Source organism: Bufo bufo, chromosome 4 (genome assembly GCF_905171765.1).
Source record: "Bufo bufo chromosome 4, aBufBuf1.1, whole genome shotgun sequence".
NCBI lineage: Eukaryota > Metazoa > Chordata > Amphibia > Anura > Bufonidae > Bufo > Bufo bufo.
Window position 1 is genome coordinate 377,378,591 of NC_053392.1, and position 17,689 is coordinate 377,396,279.

Below are 17,689 nucleotides of genomic sequence, written 5' to 3' on the forward strand. Positions count from 1 at the left end.
AAAATACCCGTAACATCCAGGGCACCTCATCCACCATCAGGCCTGGTCCCTATATACAGAGTGTGCCCCAGAGGAACTGTGTCTACCTCTCATTCACTGCTGCATGCCTGCCCAGGGTTCTCCAATATAGTGAGCAACCCTCGATTGCCTATAACCGTGACCTCGCTTCGCTATACCCTGCAGGTCTGGCGTGCTGCATATTGCCCCAGTACATATACCTTCCCCCTGTAGTACCTTCAGTAATTATTGTCCCCAGGAGTTATAATGCCCCCTGTATTGCCCCAGTATCTACAATGGCCCCATGGAGTTCCCAAGTAATTATAGTTTCCCTCTGTAGTTTCCTCAGTAGTTATAGTGCCCTCTCTTGTATTTCTCCAAAAGTGTAAAAAAAAATAATATATTACTCATCTGAGTCCCACTAGATGCTTCAGTCTGCAAAGCAGGAATCAGGTCTCTTCTGGCCGTCTGCCTAAGTTGCCCATGTCCCAGCGCTGGTGGTTGTTATAAAGTCATGGCACCTGTGTGACCAGGAACAAGTTGTCGCAATGATGTAATCTCTTCGCGATCACCTGCGGTGCCTCATAAACTTCACAGTGAACTGTGGGGCAGAACACTATTCAACTGTATCGCTGTTCTGAAAGCAGAGCTACAGTTGTACGGTGGCTACAACTTTCAAGTTGAGAGTTATAGAATAGGATCTTTCTCCAAGAGCACTTCTTGATGAGATGTACAACATATTTTTTTTCTTTCCTGTGCCTCCAAAAATATACCCTAGACAGGTTGTAGATCAGAAAGTGGCACCTTGTCCTAATTGCTCTCTCTGTGCATAGGAACATTAAGGCCTCTTTCACACGGGCGTCATGTTTTTTGCCCGGATAAGATGCGGGTGCGTTGCGGGAAAATGTGCAATTTTTCCGCGCGAGTGCAAAACATTGTAATGTGTTTTGCACGCGCGTGAGAAAAATCTGCATGTTTGGTACCCAAACCCGAACTTCTTCACAGAAGTTCGGGTTTGGGTTAGGTGTTCTGTAGATTGTATTATTTTCCCTTATAACATGGTTATAAGGGAAAATAGCATTCCTAATACAGAATGCATAGTACAATAGGGCTGGAGGGGTTAAAAAAATCAAAACAAATTTAACTCACCTTAATCCACTTGTTCGCGCAGCCCTTCTCTTCTGTCTTCTTTCTTCAGGACCTGGGTAAAGGACCTGTGATGACGTCACTGCGGTCATCACATGGTCCATCACATGATCTTTTACCATGGTGATGGATCATGTGACGGACCATGTGATGAGCGCAGTGACATCATCACAGGTCCTTTACCCAGGTCCTGAAGAAAGAAGAGAAGCCGGGCTGCGCGATCAAGTGGATTAAGGTGAGTTAAATTATTATTTATTTTTTTTAACCCCTCCAGCGCTATTGTAGTATGCATTTTGTATTCAGAATGCTATTATTTTCCCTTATAACCATGTTATAAGGGAAAATAATAATGATCGGGTCTCCATCCCGATCGTCTCCTAGAAACCGTGCGTGAAAATCGCACCGCATCCGCACTTGCTTGCGGATGCTTGCGATTTAGTCCCATTCACTTCTATGGGGCCTGCGTTGCGTGAAAAACGCACAAAATAGAGCTTGCTGTGATTTTCACGCAACGCACAAGTGATGCGTGAAAATCACCGCTCATGTGCACAGCCCCATAGAAATGAATGGGTCCGGATTCAGTGCGGGTGCAATGCGTTCACCTCACGCATTGCACCCGCGCGGAAAACTCGCCCGTGTGAAAGGGGCCTAAACGTTAACATTTTTTTGTGTGTCAGATAAAACTTCTAAAACAATTGTTAATGTAATACAAGTATATACACCATTGTGAGTGAAATTAGATATTTCTTACACTTCTCACACTTTTTTGTCAATTATTTCCATGATGCTTTTATGTGTAAAACATGTGTATGGCAAACTTTAAATATTAAAGTTTTAAATATCATATTGTGGATTTTTTTTTCTGCTAAAGGCATCAATTGCAATTTATCAAATTAAGCTCACAAAATATTAGAAACGTCATCCTCACCGGTTAATGTAAGAAATGTCAACGAGATGAGAAGATTCATGCCCCAATTCATGCTACTTGTTATTGCAAAGGCCCGACCTTTTATCCCAGCAGGAAAGATTTCGCTCTGCACTAGCCAAGCCACTGGAACACAGAAATGCTTGTTCACTCATTGACTGATATTCATGAAAATTGTGAGAAAAAGAAAACAAAACATAAAATAGGCATCAATAAACCTGGAAACACCTTTAGAACCAGCAGTACATATTACCTACATTTACATTACAATGCTTTTCAATTTGTATTTGGTTACATTTTGATAAGTAGTAGCACTGTGCATTTTCTATCCTAGGGATGGTATTATTATTATTATTATTATTATGACAGAAGCACATAGAACGTGCATTATTTAGTGACTCTCAGTGATTCATTGTCATACATGTTTATGCCACAGTAATACATGTCATGCCAAAGGCATAAATTTGGAATATGCTTCTAATCTATTTGATGTAGTGCATATGACCCCTTATTGCACCTCAAACTTAATATACAGCCCGGTCCATAAATATTGGGACATCGACACAATTCTAACATTTTTGGCTCTATACACCACCACAATGGATTTCAAATGAAACAAACAAGATGTGCTTTAACTGATGTCAGCTTAAATTTGAGGGTATTTACATCCAAATCAGGTGAACGGTGTAGGAATTACAACAGTTTGCATATGTGCCTCCCACTTGTTAAGGGGCCAAAAGTAATGGGACAATTGGCTTCTCAGCTGTTCCATTGCCAGTTGTGTGTTATTCCCTCTTTATCCCAATTACAATGAGCAGATAAAAGGTCCACAGTTCATTTCAAGTGTGCTATTTGCATTTGGAATCTGTTGCTGTCAACTCTCAAGATGAGATCCAAAGAGCTGTCACTATCAGTGAAGCAAGCCATCATGTGGCTGAAAAAACAAAACAAACCCATCAGAGAGATAGCAAAAACATTAGGCATGGCCAAAACAACTGTTTGGAACATTCCTAAAAAGAAGGAACGCATCGGTGAGCTGAGCAACACCAAAAGACCCGGATGTCCACGGAAAACAACTGTGGTGGATGACCGAAGAATTATTTCCCTGTTGAAGAAAACACCCTTCACAACAGTTGGCCAGATCAAGAACACTCTCCAGGAGGTAGGTGTATGTGTGTCAAAGTCAACAATCAAGAGAAGACTTCACCAGAGTGAATACAGAGGGTTCACCACAAGATATAAACCATTGGTGAGCCTCAAAAACAGGAAGGCCAGATTAGAGTTTGCCAAATGACATCTAAAAAAGCCTTCACAGTTCTGGAACAACATCCTATGGACAGATGAGACCAAGATCAACTTGTACCAGAGTGATGGAAAGAGAAGAGTATGGAGAAGCAAAGGAACTGCTCATGATCCTAAGCATACCACATCATCAGTGAAGCATGGTGGTGGTAGTGTCATGGCGTGGGCATGTATGGCTGCCAATGGAACTGGTTCTCTTGTATTTATTGATGATGTGACTGCTGACAAAAGCAGCATAATGAATTCTGAAGTGTTTCGGGCAATATTATCTGCTCCAATTCAGCCAAATGCTTCAGAACTCATTGGACGGCGCTTCACAGTGGAGATGGACAATGGCCCAAAGCATACTGCAAAAGCAACCAAAAATTTTTTTAAGGGAAAGAAGTGGAATGTTATCCAATGGCCAAGTCAATCACCTGACCTGATTCAGATTCAGCATGCATTTCCCTTGCTGAAGACAAAACTGAAGGGAAAATGCCCCAAGAACAAGCAGGAACTGAAGACAGTTGCAGTAGAGGCCTGGCAGAGCATCACCAGGGATGAAACCCAGCGTCTGGTGATGTCTATGCGTTCCAGACTTCAGGCTGTAATTGCCTGCAAAGGATTTGCAACCAAGTATTAAAAAGTGAAAGTTTGATTTATGATTATTATTCTGTCCCATTACTTTTGGTTCCTTAACAAGTGGGAGGCACATATGCAAACTGTTGTAATTCCTACACTGTTCACCTGATTTGGATGTAAATACCCTCAAATTAAAGCTGACAGTCTGCAGTTAAAGCACATCTTGTTTGTTTCATTTCAAATCCATTGTGGTGGTGTATAGAGCCAAACATGTTAGTATTGTGTCGATGTCCCAATATTTATGGACCTGACTGTATACTCCAGACCAGAAACAAAAATAGATTCAGACCTCCTAGAACAGATACCAGAGTGTATTAAAAACTGATCCGATTCCAAAGGGTTTTCAGACATCAGACCAGAATCCAAAATAATGCAGATCCTAGATCACACCCCAAAGTATTTTCAGACCTTATTCTAGACTCCTATTTCTCTTTACTCTAAGGCCTCTTGCACACAACCGTATGGCCTTTTCAGTATTTTGCAGTCTGCAAAAAATACAGATGATGTCCGTGTGCATTCCGTTTTTTGCGGAACGGAACAGCTGGCTCCTGATAGAACAGTACTATCCTTGTCCGTTATGCGGACAATAATAGGAAATGTTCCATCTTTGAACGGAACGGAAAAACGGAAATACGGAAGGCATACGGAGCACCTTCCGTTTTTTTTTGCGGATCCATTGAAATAAATGCTTCCGTATACGGTGCGTATACGGAACGCAAAAAATGGAATGTAAACGTGTGCAAGAGGCCTTACAGCATGCAGGACTCTATGCCTGCAGGCTGCTGCTAAATATGCCAGCATGCTTTAGGTAAGAGAAGAGGCTGGTGACTGAGGTCAGCATGTGACACCTGGAAAACTTGTCTGCTGTTTTGAAGAGTTCTCCCAAGCATTGAGAGTCCCCTGGGCCTTCAGTGAGATTAATATAGTATGTGCCACATGATAATTTAAGCTCTGTTGAAATTTCTGTTGGCTTCTCTGTTCCATCATAGGAGCAGAAAAATGACCATAACGGAGTGCCAAATCCATCATATGATAGATACCAACAGTGCCTGGCAGACCCCAAGACCTCATTGCCTTATAATGCGGTCTGTTGGGTCCTACTATGGTATTCGTCATTTTAATGGGAGGGATTAATGCTACATGCTGCAATATATTTCCTGTAAATTATGAACTGAATCTCTGCTGGTGGAGCCTCCAACACTTAAAGTGCAAACACAACCTTACATTTTGATGTGATTAAATTGTTGATCACATTGTCATACAACATCTGCCATAATCTCTGGAGTTCTGCCCTATGTTGATCTTATTAGCTAGTTAGTGAAATCAATTAGTGCTACATGAATGAGATGTTGCACCAACAGTTTATTTACCCATATAAAATATTTGCATTGTTCACCAAGCTTATTGGGGTTACATGTGTACATCAGACTATGGATACTTATATCACGTAATCTTGGTCAAAAGAAAGAATAATAGGATTGTAGTTTACTTAACATTAGTAAACAAAATGCTAACTAAAGCAGAAAGTCACTTACTTGGTCCTAAGCCTATGGAAAATGCCGCTACATAGGCGAGAAGGCTAACCAAATACAACCACTTCATAATTACTGGAACATTTTTTTCTTCTTGGATTATTTGAGATCCTTCAGAGAAGCTCAGAGTCATCGGAGTAGTTGAATATCCCAGTTTTGTGCCATTTCTTGAACCATTTAGCAATAATGTTCTAGTTGATGATAGTTGGTGTAACTCCTTCCAAAGAGATTCATTTGTTTTGGATATTGTCACTGGTTTATAGTAATATGGGTCCTCCAATGACTGGTTTAGTTGAGAATTAAATTTACAGATACTGTTAAAATTAACATCAATGTTTAGACTTATTATTCCCATTGTAACCAATGAGGCTGCCATGATAGCTGACCCAATACAAAGAAAAGTCTTACTTCCTACACGATCTACAAAGAACATTGCAGGAACTGTACTGACCACTTTAACAACTCCAATTCCTGTAGAAGCAAGGCTAGCAGCTTCATTGCTTTCATAGCCAACTGACTTTAACACTGTCGAGGCATAAAACAAAATATTGGGTTGCCCAGTAATTTGCACAAAGAAACTTAGTGCTAATCCTACTAGCAGGCGAGCTCTCATGTTGTCTCTTGAACAAAATAAGTCCCAAAAGTTATATTGGTATTCAGCTTTTATAGAAGACCTGATATATGTGAGTTCTTCACTGGTTTGGGAAGTAGCTCTTAGTTTTTGGAGAACTTTTCCTGCAATCTCATCATCTCCCTTCATGATCAGAAAACGAGGGCTTGGTGGGAGAAAATACATGGCAATGGCTTGTAAAGCAGCTAAAGGAATGATAAGTCCAAACATGTACTGCCAACCATTAGCAACTGTTGCAAACACATAGTTAGCAATATAGGCCAGGAGGATGCCAACCACAATCATTAGTTCATTCAGAGACACCAGCATTCCTCGTTTATGCTGAGGTGCAATCTCTGAAATATAGACACAGGTTGCAATGGCAGATAAGGATATGGAAATACCAATGACAATACGACCTGCAATAAGGCTTGTATAGGATGCAATGGCAATCAACAGAAGATTGGCAAGAGCAAGTAGACAAGATGTGACCATAATTGTGATTCTCCTCCCATAGTAGTCTATAAGGAATCCTCCAACAAGTGAAGCAAAAAGTGCTCCAATGAGCAGTGCACTCACTATGATTTCCTGTTGTCGACAGGTCAGTTCTAATAAAGTGTGCAGCTGAAGAAGAGCTCCCGAAATAATTCCCAATTCATAGCCCACAAGTAGTCCACTTATGGCTGCTATTACCGTTGACAGAATGATAAAAAATCCACATCCTAAAAGAGAAAAAAAAAGCAGTTACATAAAGTAATGACACCTTGATGTTAAGTATTCTCAATACACTATTCTAAATGTACATTCTATAAATTACCAACACTGGTGGGGGGGGGGGGTATTTACTAAAACTGGCTTTCCATGCAACAGAATACAGATGTAAGGTGCATGTATCTTTTGGTAATCTGTGCGCCAGAAAAGCAAATCTATGCCTGCTATGAACAAAACGGCAAAAGAAAGTTGCATGTTTTTGTGTAAATGTGACGTGTGCAAAAATCGGCAACTTTTTAAAGGCAATCTGTCACTGCGATACTGGACTATTCTCTGCAGTTATACATGAGTAGTACAGTCCAAAACACCATTTTTATTTTCCTACTGCCCCCCTACACCCTATGTCAACACTTAAACCTGCACTCGAATATACAGTCCAAGCTGCTGTGCTAACATAATGGAGAGGACTCATGCGCACATATTTGTATGTGTTGTCAATGGAGGTCAAGAAGAGAACGCTGATTACAGACACCTCTCACAGCAGCTTATCTCCTGGGAGAACAAAAGGATTAGACATCATCTGTTGGGTAAAAATGAACTGAAGGAGAAAAAAGAGGGACGGAGTGGCACTGTGGCTCAATGAACAGACCCCTGCTTCTTGTAGCGATGGTACGTCAATGGGGGTGAGTCAGGAAAGTCGGCACAATCCAAGCGCTAGCTGGCGGTGCTCTGTCCCACGTGTAACAAGCAAGTTACATCAACAGAGATACATGAACACCAACTCGCCCTCTCTCACTGAGATCTCTACATCCAGAAACTCCAGCCGGTCACCGCCAAACTTGTGCGTGAACAACATATTCATGTCGTTCACCTGGTTGAGATACTTGACAAAATTAGAAAACTCCAGCTCAGTCCCTGTCCACACCATGAGCACATCATCGATGTATCTCAAATAAGTATGGATACATTGGAGAAAGGGATTGGAGAGTGTGTACACGTACCTGTCCTCGAATCTAGCTAAATATAAGTTTACAAAAGTACATGATACGGGAGTGCCCATGGCGGTACCAAACTTTTGCCTGTACCACGCATCCCCGAACCTGAAGGCATTATGCTTGAGGATGAACTCCAGGGCATCATGGATGAAGCTGGAGAGCTTCTCACTTTTGCCCATCTCGGACAATATGTCCGTGACTACTTTAATGCCTTCATCTTGGGGGATGCGCGTGTACAGGCTTTCCACGTCTAAGGACACGAGACGGAAGTCCTCCTGCCAAGGTATAGACCTTAATTTTTGGAGGAGGTCCGACGTGTCTCTAACGTATGCAGGTATGACACTCACCATGGGCCTGAGTAGCCAGTCCACGTATTTGGACAGGGATTCAGTCACTGACCCAACCCCAGACACAATGGGTCTACCCGGGGGATGGGTCAGTGACTTGTGGACCTTGGGTACAAAGTACCAAGATGGCTTTAAGGGGAAGAGTGGCAGTAATTTTTCTGCCGTCTTTTGCGACAAGGTGCCATTTTCACAGTGTTTGTGGAGTAATCTCCTCAATAAACCTTGCACCTGATGTGTGGGGTCTAGACCAGGTGAATTGAACACTTTGATTACGGGCCAGAGGAAGCACTTCGGTGCGAAACGGCCGTCACCCATTCAGCTGGTTACACTGCTGTACATGTTGTCTCAGGGTGAGTGCCGTCCGCTCTATCTACATTTGTTCATCTGTTGGGGAAAAGTCTGGAGCTTCCCATATACTGTACATTAAATTGTCAGTGGGTTCGGCCCACAATACTCTATGTACATGGGACTTTAAGCCAGTCTTTTCTTGGTTTAGGCACATAATCAGACATGTCTTGGCTTATCTAAACCCTTAAGTGGGCTGTTCCACAAAAAATATTCCAGTTTTCAAACCAGCACCTGGATCTGAATAATTTTGTAATTGCATGTCATTAAAAATTTTGCATAGCCACTAAGTTATTCGATAAAATGGATCTGTTTCGCCACCTTCTGTTTGTTCTCTTTTTTATTTCTTTGTCTGCCTCATTGAGAAGGTCGCACATGCTCAGTTTCATCCTTCAACTGCCTCCTGGGCTGTGATAGGCAGGGAGCTCCAGCAGAAAAAGACACACCTCCTGAGCTGTGATAGGGAGAATATGGACACGCCTCCTTAGCTGCAGCAGAAAAGACACACCTCCTGAGCTGCAGCTTGATATAAATCTAGCAGAGCAATGAATGGGGAGATCTCTGGATCCATGTGAGGTACAGGGCTGGTTCTAGCTTTGTTATAAAGAGATCGTCATGTACTATATGGTGTCTGATTTTTATTTTGTACAATAGTCATGGGATTCCTGCCTTCCCAGAGCCTTAACTCTTTTTTTTTTTTCTGTTCAAAGAGCCACATAAGAGCTTGTTTTTTTTGCGAGACAAGTTGTACTTTCTAATGGCACCATCTTATCCTGCATATGATATAGTGGGAAGCTGTAAAAAAAATTCCAAATGGGGTGGAATTTCTGGCATAGTTGTATGGGTTTCGTTTTTATGTTGTTTCCTATGCAGTAAAACTCAACTGTTAACTTCATTCTACGGGACAGTACAATTTCTCAGGGATACTACATTTACGGTATATACTGTAGTTTTTCTTGTGTTTTAAAACTTTAAAAAATAACTTTGAAAACAAATGGATTTTTTTCTTTTCATTGCCATTTTCTGACACCCATAACTTTTATATATTTAAATCCACGGAGATTTGCGAGAGCTCATTTTTTTAGGGTTGATCTGTAGCCTTTATTGATAATATTTCGTAGTGTGTATGACTTCTTGATCACTTTCTCTTCACATTTTTTTGGTAGGTGAAGCAACGAACAAACTGTGAATCAGCCATTTTGATTCTCTTTTTCCGTTATGGCATTTACTGTACAGGATGAATATGTTTGGATTTTAATATGTCAGGGATTTGACATAGTAATGCCTATGATTTTTATTTTTAATATGGGGAAAGAGGGTGATTTGATGTTTTATATTTTTTGAAATAATTTTTTTTTTTTTACTTTTCCCGCCCCATTTTTTAAGTCCCCCTAGGGGATATGAGCATGCAATCATCTGATCGCTTCTACCATAGACTGCAATGAATTGCTAATGCACCTGGGATTCGGTGTACCTCTATGGAACACTGGCACAGGGCTCAAGGCTATCACAACAAACTAACAGCTCCCTCGATTGCTGCATGGGAGAGCCATTCAGGCCCTGGAAATGCAGCGCTCCTGGGGAAAATCCTCTCAGATGCCGTAGTCTCAATTGACTAGGACATCTGAGGGGGTAAATGTCCATGATGGCGATACCACCGATCACAGACATTGTCTACAGGTGTCTAGAAACCTAGTAGTTACAGTGCCTGCTTAGCTTCTGAGCAGTCACCATGTTTAAAACCCCAGTCGTTGAATGTTATTGCTGTAAAATAACACTTCTGGACCTTACCATCTTGTGACATATACAATATTTAGGGCTTTATCATGAAGTGCAAAAAATATATTGGGGGATAAAACATGGATGGGGCTGACACATCAAGAGCTAACAAGTGCCTAAGCTGTCCTGTGATAAAGCCTATCAGGATATACCCAGGGGTGCCCAAACAGATCACTGTGCATCACAGAGACAAAATGTCAAATAAATGTAGGTACAGTTAACATGCAAAAAAAAATATGAAAAAACATGATTTTAAATGTCATAAAACATAAAAAGAATATCTGCATATTTCATATCTCCATAACAGTACATGTTTGAATTAAATGAAAAAGTGGTAGTGAAACAAGACCTTATGACGAGCGCAGGTCAGCAGAAGCTAACACTCTTGGTCGTAACCCCATCTGTGGTTATCTGTGAACTTTTAATATATGCAAATGAGTCTCTAGGAGCAAAGGGGGTGTTCCTGTTAGGCCTCATGCACACAAGCGTACTTTCATTCCGTGTCCGTTCCGTTTTTTTGCGGACCGTATACAGAACCATTCATTTCAATGGGTCCGCAAAAAATGGAAGGTTAGCATTCCGTTTCCATATGTCCACATTCCGTTCCGCAAAAAAATAGAACATGTCCTATTATTGTCCGCATTATGGATAAGGATAGGACTGTTCTATTAGGGGACAGCTGCTCCGTAGTGTATTTTTTGCACATCCGTTTTTTGCAGACCGCAAAATACATACGGTCGTGTGCATGAGGCCTTACTCCTACAGGCTCCAATCTCCCTGCTGCTGCCGAGGCCCCTGCTCTTTCATTGACAGGGCTCGGCAGTGTAAATGTCGTCACACATGGCCATGACTTCTCCTAGTCTCCCACCTTTCCCATGCGATTCAGTCGCTGGTGCAGGCGCAGTAGAGGAGAGAGGCTTGCTGGCAAGTTCTCCTCTGTACTGTGTCGGGTACTGAAGCGCGGCAAAGATGGGAGACTAGGAGAAGTCAGGGCCAGGTGTGATGGCATTTACACTGCCGGGCCCTTTCAATGAAAGTGCAGAGGGTGCGGCAGCAACAGAGAGAAGGGAACCTCTAGAGGTAAAAGCAATGCCCTTGTTGTTAAGAAAGGTTCTGTGTTGATAAAGTTGTGTCCTTACTTGCTGATTATTACATTAAGGCCTCATGCACACGACCGTTGTTTTGTTCCGCATCCGAGCCGCAGTTTTTGTGGCTCGGATGCGGACTCATTCACGTCAATGGGGCCGCAAAAGATGCGGACAGCACTCCGTGTGCTGTCCGCATCCGTTGCTCTGTTCCGTAGCTCCGCCCAAAAAATAGAACATGTCCTATTCTTGTCCGTTTTGCGGACAAGAATAGGCATTTCTACAATGGGCTGCCCGTTCCGTTCCGCAAATTGCGGAAGGCACACGGGCGGCTTCTATTTTTTGTGGATCCGCAGTTTGCGGACCGCAAAAAACAGAACGGTCGTGTGCATGAGGCCTTACATTGTACTTTGTACTATTTAGATGCAGATAAAATGGGATTTTTAATGAACAGCCATCTATGAGCAGTGGGGGTCCACAGCCCCTACAGTGATGTACTATACGTACAGTTGTGGTTGTATTCATTGAACAGGGCTGAGAGGGACAGATCTGTAGTACTAGGCATTGCCACACTTGTCGTGCCTGCTCTGCTAATCGAGAACCGTAGATAATCTGGCGCATATCATGTCCTGTTGATGTCAGATTTTACAGCAAAACAGTATTTAAATACATAAAACTACTGCATTTAATACATAAAGAGTATTTTTTAGACTGCAAAACATCCGACAGTCGTGTTCATGAGCACTTACAGTGATAACAGAAATATTAAAGATGAAGTATGATGGCAGACATTCACAAACATACATGTGGCAGAATTTACACATATATAGATATCCTGCACTTAAGTCAGTCAGAAACAAGACACATGCAGCGCACACCAATCACTCATTGGACAGATGTGGGACACAAGACACTTATACATGGCTCACATGCCACTGATGCATATGGCACATGCTGCACATACACCACTGATCAGGGCCGCTGATAGAAATCATGGGGCCCCGTACAGCATACATGACGGGGCCCCCTTCAGCTCCACCCCCTGATCCCTCCTTCAGCCACACCCCTGGCCCCGCCCTTGGCCCCTCCCCAGACGCCGCCTTGAAACAACATGCAGATTTGTCTACAAGTGATATTTATTTTTCTCCAGCCAGTTATAAGTTTTATTATCCAAAATAAATACTGTTTTCAGATGAGAACAGACCTCTTTAATATCAATATGTAATAAAAAAACATTAATGAATAAATGAAGTGGTATTTTGAAAAAATTAGGAAGATTAAACAAATGATAAAGGTGGAAAAAAAACAACAAGCCAGGTCTCGTTAAAGATAGTTTACTGTAGACAACTGGGTAAACATAAGTGCGCCAACAGGCACAAAAACAACAGGAGTCAAACGACCCAAGTTCAGAGTGCAATTGAACATTCACAGTCTGCATATGTGCATATATTTATGGCTTCACCCAAAAACACTGACCAGTTTCACTAGTCCTTTCCCATTTTGCCAAAGGTGTTACAAATTTGTAGTGGACATTCTTCGTACCTTTGCTTCAGCAAACTCATTTATAAGGTCTTTAAAGTTTAGCTGTCTTGCAAGTTCATGCTCATGCCATCCACAGATCCCCCCCATAACAGTCATCCACAGATCCCCCCATAACAGTGTCATCCACAGATCCCCCCCATAACAGTGTCATCCACAGATCCCCCTCCCTCCATAATGGTGCCATCCACAGATCCCCCCCATAAGTGTCATCCACAGACCCCCCGGCCCCCCCCATAAGTGTCATCCACATGACAGACCCCCCCCCCCATAACAGTGCCATCCACGGATCCCCCGCCCTCCCTATAACAGTGCCGTCATGACGTCATCCATATAGATCCCCCCCCCGCCACTCACAGTAGTATACATTAATAAATCGGTGCAGCCGTGCAGGCTGCAGACAGTAACTTTAATTTTAGCACAGGCACAGCGCTCATCTCTTTACTAAAATACTACCTTACATTCAGCTCCTGCCTCCTCCCTCCACCCTCCAGCCTCCAGTAACAAGTGCGGGCGGCAGCGCTCACTCACTGACGTCACGCGCCTGCGCCGCCTAGTGGGAGGAGCAGGCGTGTGACGTCAGTGAGTGAGCGCCGCCCCCACACTGCCTGCTGTTACTGGAGCCAGCCCACTGACAGCAAAATACTTAAAATGCAGTGCTCCAGACTAAAAAAAATACCTAGTAGCCATTGGCTCCTGAACTGAAAAATTTAGGAGCCAAATCAAATTTTTAGTCGCCAAATCGAAACTGAATCAAATCTTTGGTATCGTGACAACGCTACGCCGATCAGATCGGCGTAGGGTTGTTTTGAAACCAAAATTTTGATTCGCTTTCGTCACCATAAAAAATTATTGCGATACTCAATACCGCGCAAAAAAAACCCCAAAAAAAACAAAAAAGCTGCGTGCATTTCGCATTTTATGAAACATTCGGCTCATAATAAAACAGTCCTATGCTATTTTTTGGGGTGACAAGGTGACTAAAAAATGGCGAATGCTCACCGCATAGGAGATATTTTTTAATAATTTAATAGTTTGGACAGCGCTATGTAATATGTTTATTTATTTATTGTTTATATATTTTATATGTAAAATTGGGAAAGGGGGGATTTAAACTTAATATTTTAAAGTACTTTCACACTAGCGTTTTTCTTTTCCGGCACTGAGTTCCGTCACGGGGGCTCAATACCGGAAAAGAACGGATCAGGTATATCCCCATGCATTCTGAATGGAGAGTAATCCGTTCAGTTTGCATCAGGACGTCTTCAGTTCAGTCATTTTGACTGATCAGGCAAAAGATAAAACCACAGCATGCTACGGTTTTATCTCCGGCGAAAAAAAATGAAGACTTGCCTGAATGCCGGATGCAGCATTTTTCCCCATAGGAATGTATTAGTGCCGGATCCAGCATTCAAAATACCGGAATGCACCCGCACTAAATCCGGACCCATTCACTTCTATGGGGCTGTGCATATGAGCGGTGATTTTCACACATCACTTGTGCGTTGCGTGAAAATCGCAGCATGCTCTGTTGTGCGTTTTTCACGCAACGCAGGCCCCATAGAAGTTAATGGGGCTGTGTGAAAATCGCAAGCATCTGCAAGCAAGTGTGGATGCGGTGCGATTTTCACGCACGGTTCCTAGGTGACAGTCTATTCACTGTATTATTTTCCCTTATAACATGGTTATAAGGGAAAGTAATAGCATTCTGAATACAGAATGCATAGTAGAAGGTCAATATAATAAACATTGGTGGCGCAGTGCGCCCCCCCATCACCCCAGTATAAACATTGGTGGCGCAGTGCGCCCCATCACCCCAGTATAAACATTGGTGGCGCAGTGCGCCCCATCACCCCAGTATAAACATTGGTGGCGCAGTGCGCCCCATCACCCCAGTATAAACATTGGTGGCGCAGTGCGCCCCATCACCCCAGTATAAACATTGGTGGCGCAGTGCGCCCCCCCATCACCCCAGTATAAACATTGGTGGCGCAGTGCGCCCCCCCATCACCCCAGTATAAACATTGGTGGCGCAGTGCGCCCCCCCATCACCCCAGTATAAACATTGGTGGCGCAGTGCGCCCCCCCATCACCCCAGTATAAACATTGGTGGCGCAGTGCGCCCCATCACCCCAGTATAAACATTGGTGGCGCAGTGCGCCCCATCACCCCAGTATAAACATTGGTGGCGCAGTGCGCCCCCTCAATATAATAAACATTGGTGGTGCATCGGGCAGTGCCAATGAGGGTTAAAAAATAAAAAAAATAATTAACTCACCTCCTCCAGTTGATCGCGTAGCTGCCGGTCTCCTGTTCTTACTTCTTTCTGCAGGACCTGTGGTGACGTCACTGAGCTCCTCACATGATCCATCACCATGGTAATGGGCCATGTGATGAGCTCAGTGACGTCACCACAGGTCCTGAAGAAAGAAGTAATAACAGGAGACCGGCTGCTACGCTATCAACTGGAGGAGGTGAGTTAATTTTCTTTTATTATTTTTAACCCTCATTGGCACTTCCCACTGTGGGGGGGGGGGGGGGGGGGGCACTGTGCCACCAACGTTTCTTATACAAATACAGGAGGCGGGTGCCGGAATCAAATAGCCGGCACTCGACCTCTGTGACAGGGAGCTGCGATCAGCTACAATTAACCCCTCAGGTACCGCACCTGAAGGGTTAACTCAACCGCAGCGGATCGCAGCTCCCTGTCACAGAGGTCGGGTGCCGGCTATTTGATTCCGGCACCCGCCTCCTGTATTTGTATTACAGCTCAGTTTTCTTCATTGGTGGCGCAGTGGCCACAGCCCCTCCTCCTCCTCCTCCCATCTCTCTTCTTATTGGCAGCGGCGGGGGCAGCACAGGGGGGAGGGAGAGACTCCTCCTGCGCTGCTGAGAACTATCATCAGCTCCTGTGCCCCGCCGCTGTATTGAGCAGAGCTGCGGCGGCGGGTCTAGTCGCAAATGGCGACAAGACTAAAAAGTCTTGTCGCCATTTGTAAATTCTAAGTCGCATTGGCGACCATTTTGGTCGCCATCTGGAGCCCTGAAATGGCTCGGGAGTCGGCAGCCCGGGCCCCCCTGCCAGCCGGGCCCGGTACAACTGGGCCAGCTGTACTGGCCTATCAGCGGCCCTGCCATTGATACATAGATCATATATAGCACACACCAATCACACAGGAAACACGCAATGCACACAAGACATTTATGTCTAACCCTATTAAGTGTAGCACACTTAAAGGGGTTGTCTCACTTCAGCAATTGGCATTTATCATGTAGAGAAAGTTAATACAAGGTACTTACTAATGTATTGTTATTCTCCATATTGACTCTTTTCCATCACATTATACACAGCACGTGTCCATGGTTTTGACCACTCTGCAATCCAGCAGTGGTGGCCGTGCTTGTACATTATAGGTAAAGGTGTTGACCTATGAGCACTTCCAGCCTTTCCGTATAGTGTGTAAGCACGGCCACCACTGCTGGATTACACGGTGGTAATAACCATGGACACGTGCTGTGTATAATGTGATGGAAAGGAGGCAATATGGACAATCACAATACATTAGTAAGTGCCTTGTATTAACTGCATGATATGTGGTAGGCAATTAAGAGTGCCGCATTTGTGTGAGGGGAGGCGGGGCGTTCACTATTTAAACCTGGCCCTCCTCCCCCCACCTGTCGGTTCGAACGATTTCGAATCGGCTTGTGGGTTGGTGCCAGAGAAGGGCATGCGTCACTGGAGGATCGGGGGATCGGCTGCGTCGAGCTCGTCGCTACGGTGATTAGGTAGGCAGGGTGGCTTGCACACCCGTCTCGCTATGTATAACATGTGGGGCTGCCGAGCGTGCCGCCGGTCCCCAGCTGCGCTGGAGACTGCCCGCACTCCCGATCGCTTCCGGTACCCCGAGACAGGCACCCCGATCCGCTCCAGGCCCTGCGCTAAGCACCCCCGCTCCCACATGCAGCGTCCCCCAGGCAGGCACCCCTCACCTGTGGCTCAGCAGCGACGGGTCACGACGTCCGCTCGCATACCCTGAGCATCGGTCACGCCGGCCGTCGGCTCCACGACGCAGCGTTATATATCACTCACTCCCGTATCAGAACGTTCCGCCGTAGAGTAAAACGCCGTCCGCTCACACAGGGATCTATTCATTAGCTGCAATCAGTAAGCGGAGGTCCAGCTGCAGGATCAGGGGGCGGAAGCCGAAACCTATAGGCGATTAATACGCCGCGGCTTTCCCTGTACAAATAGTCCATAGCGGTGGGCACGGGATGCAATGTTCCACATGGCGGAGCGCAAATCCCTCGCAGCCGATCCTGATGCACGTTCTCCTGGTAATTACAATTAGCGAGGCTGTGAAGGTGGACATGCTTATGTGACTTTCAGTCATGTCTAGGAATCCGCTGCAGAATAAACTCGTCTTCTTTACTGCGCCAAACTCAGGCAAGACAAGATAAGCAGATACTCTGACATGTGCACTGTATAACAAGTTATGATTTCAATGGTTAATTCTAACCTAGAAGGGAATCACTGGCTTGCTGCGCTCCAGCAGGTCCTGGCTTGAGAGAGGGCGGGGGATGGTCGACACCTACAGGCCCATACTGGTACTGCAGTCCAGGTGCAGGGCTCCTCTGCTCAGGCACAGTGGCTAGGTACTAAGGCAGGAGTATAAAAAAAAAAAAAATAATAATAATATTTAAATAAAATTTGGAATATGTTCAAGGATCAAATATAAAGAGGGCTTCAAGGAGGGG

The 17,689-nt window shown here is 44.3% G+C and overlaps 1 protein-coding gene across 1 annotated transcript in view; it reads right to left on the reverse strand.

Annotated features, from left to right (window-relative positions):
- Positions 1-17,689, reverse strand: part of SLC2A12 (solute carrier family 2 member 12) — a 90,691-nt gene that overhangs the window by 39,855 nt on the left and 33,147 nt on the right. Inside the window, exons 2-3 of the mRNA XM_040429172.1 lie at positions 5,527-6,855; positions 2,072-2,194 (exon numbers count right to left, since the gene is read on the reverse strand). Of these exons, the coding sequence (XP_040285106.1) occupies positions 2,072-2,194; positions 5,527-6,855 (1,452 nt within the window). The remainder of the gene's footprint in view (positions 1-2,071; positions 2,195-5,526; positions 6,856-17,689) is intronic.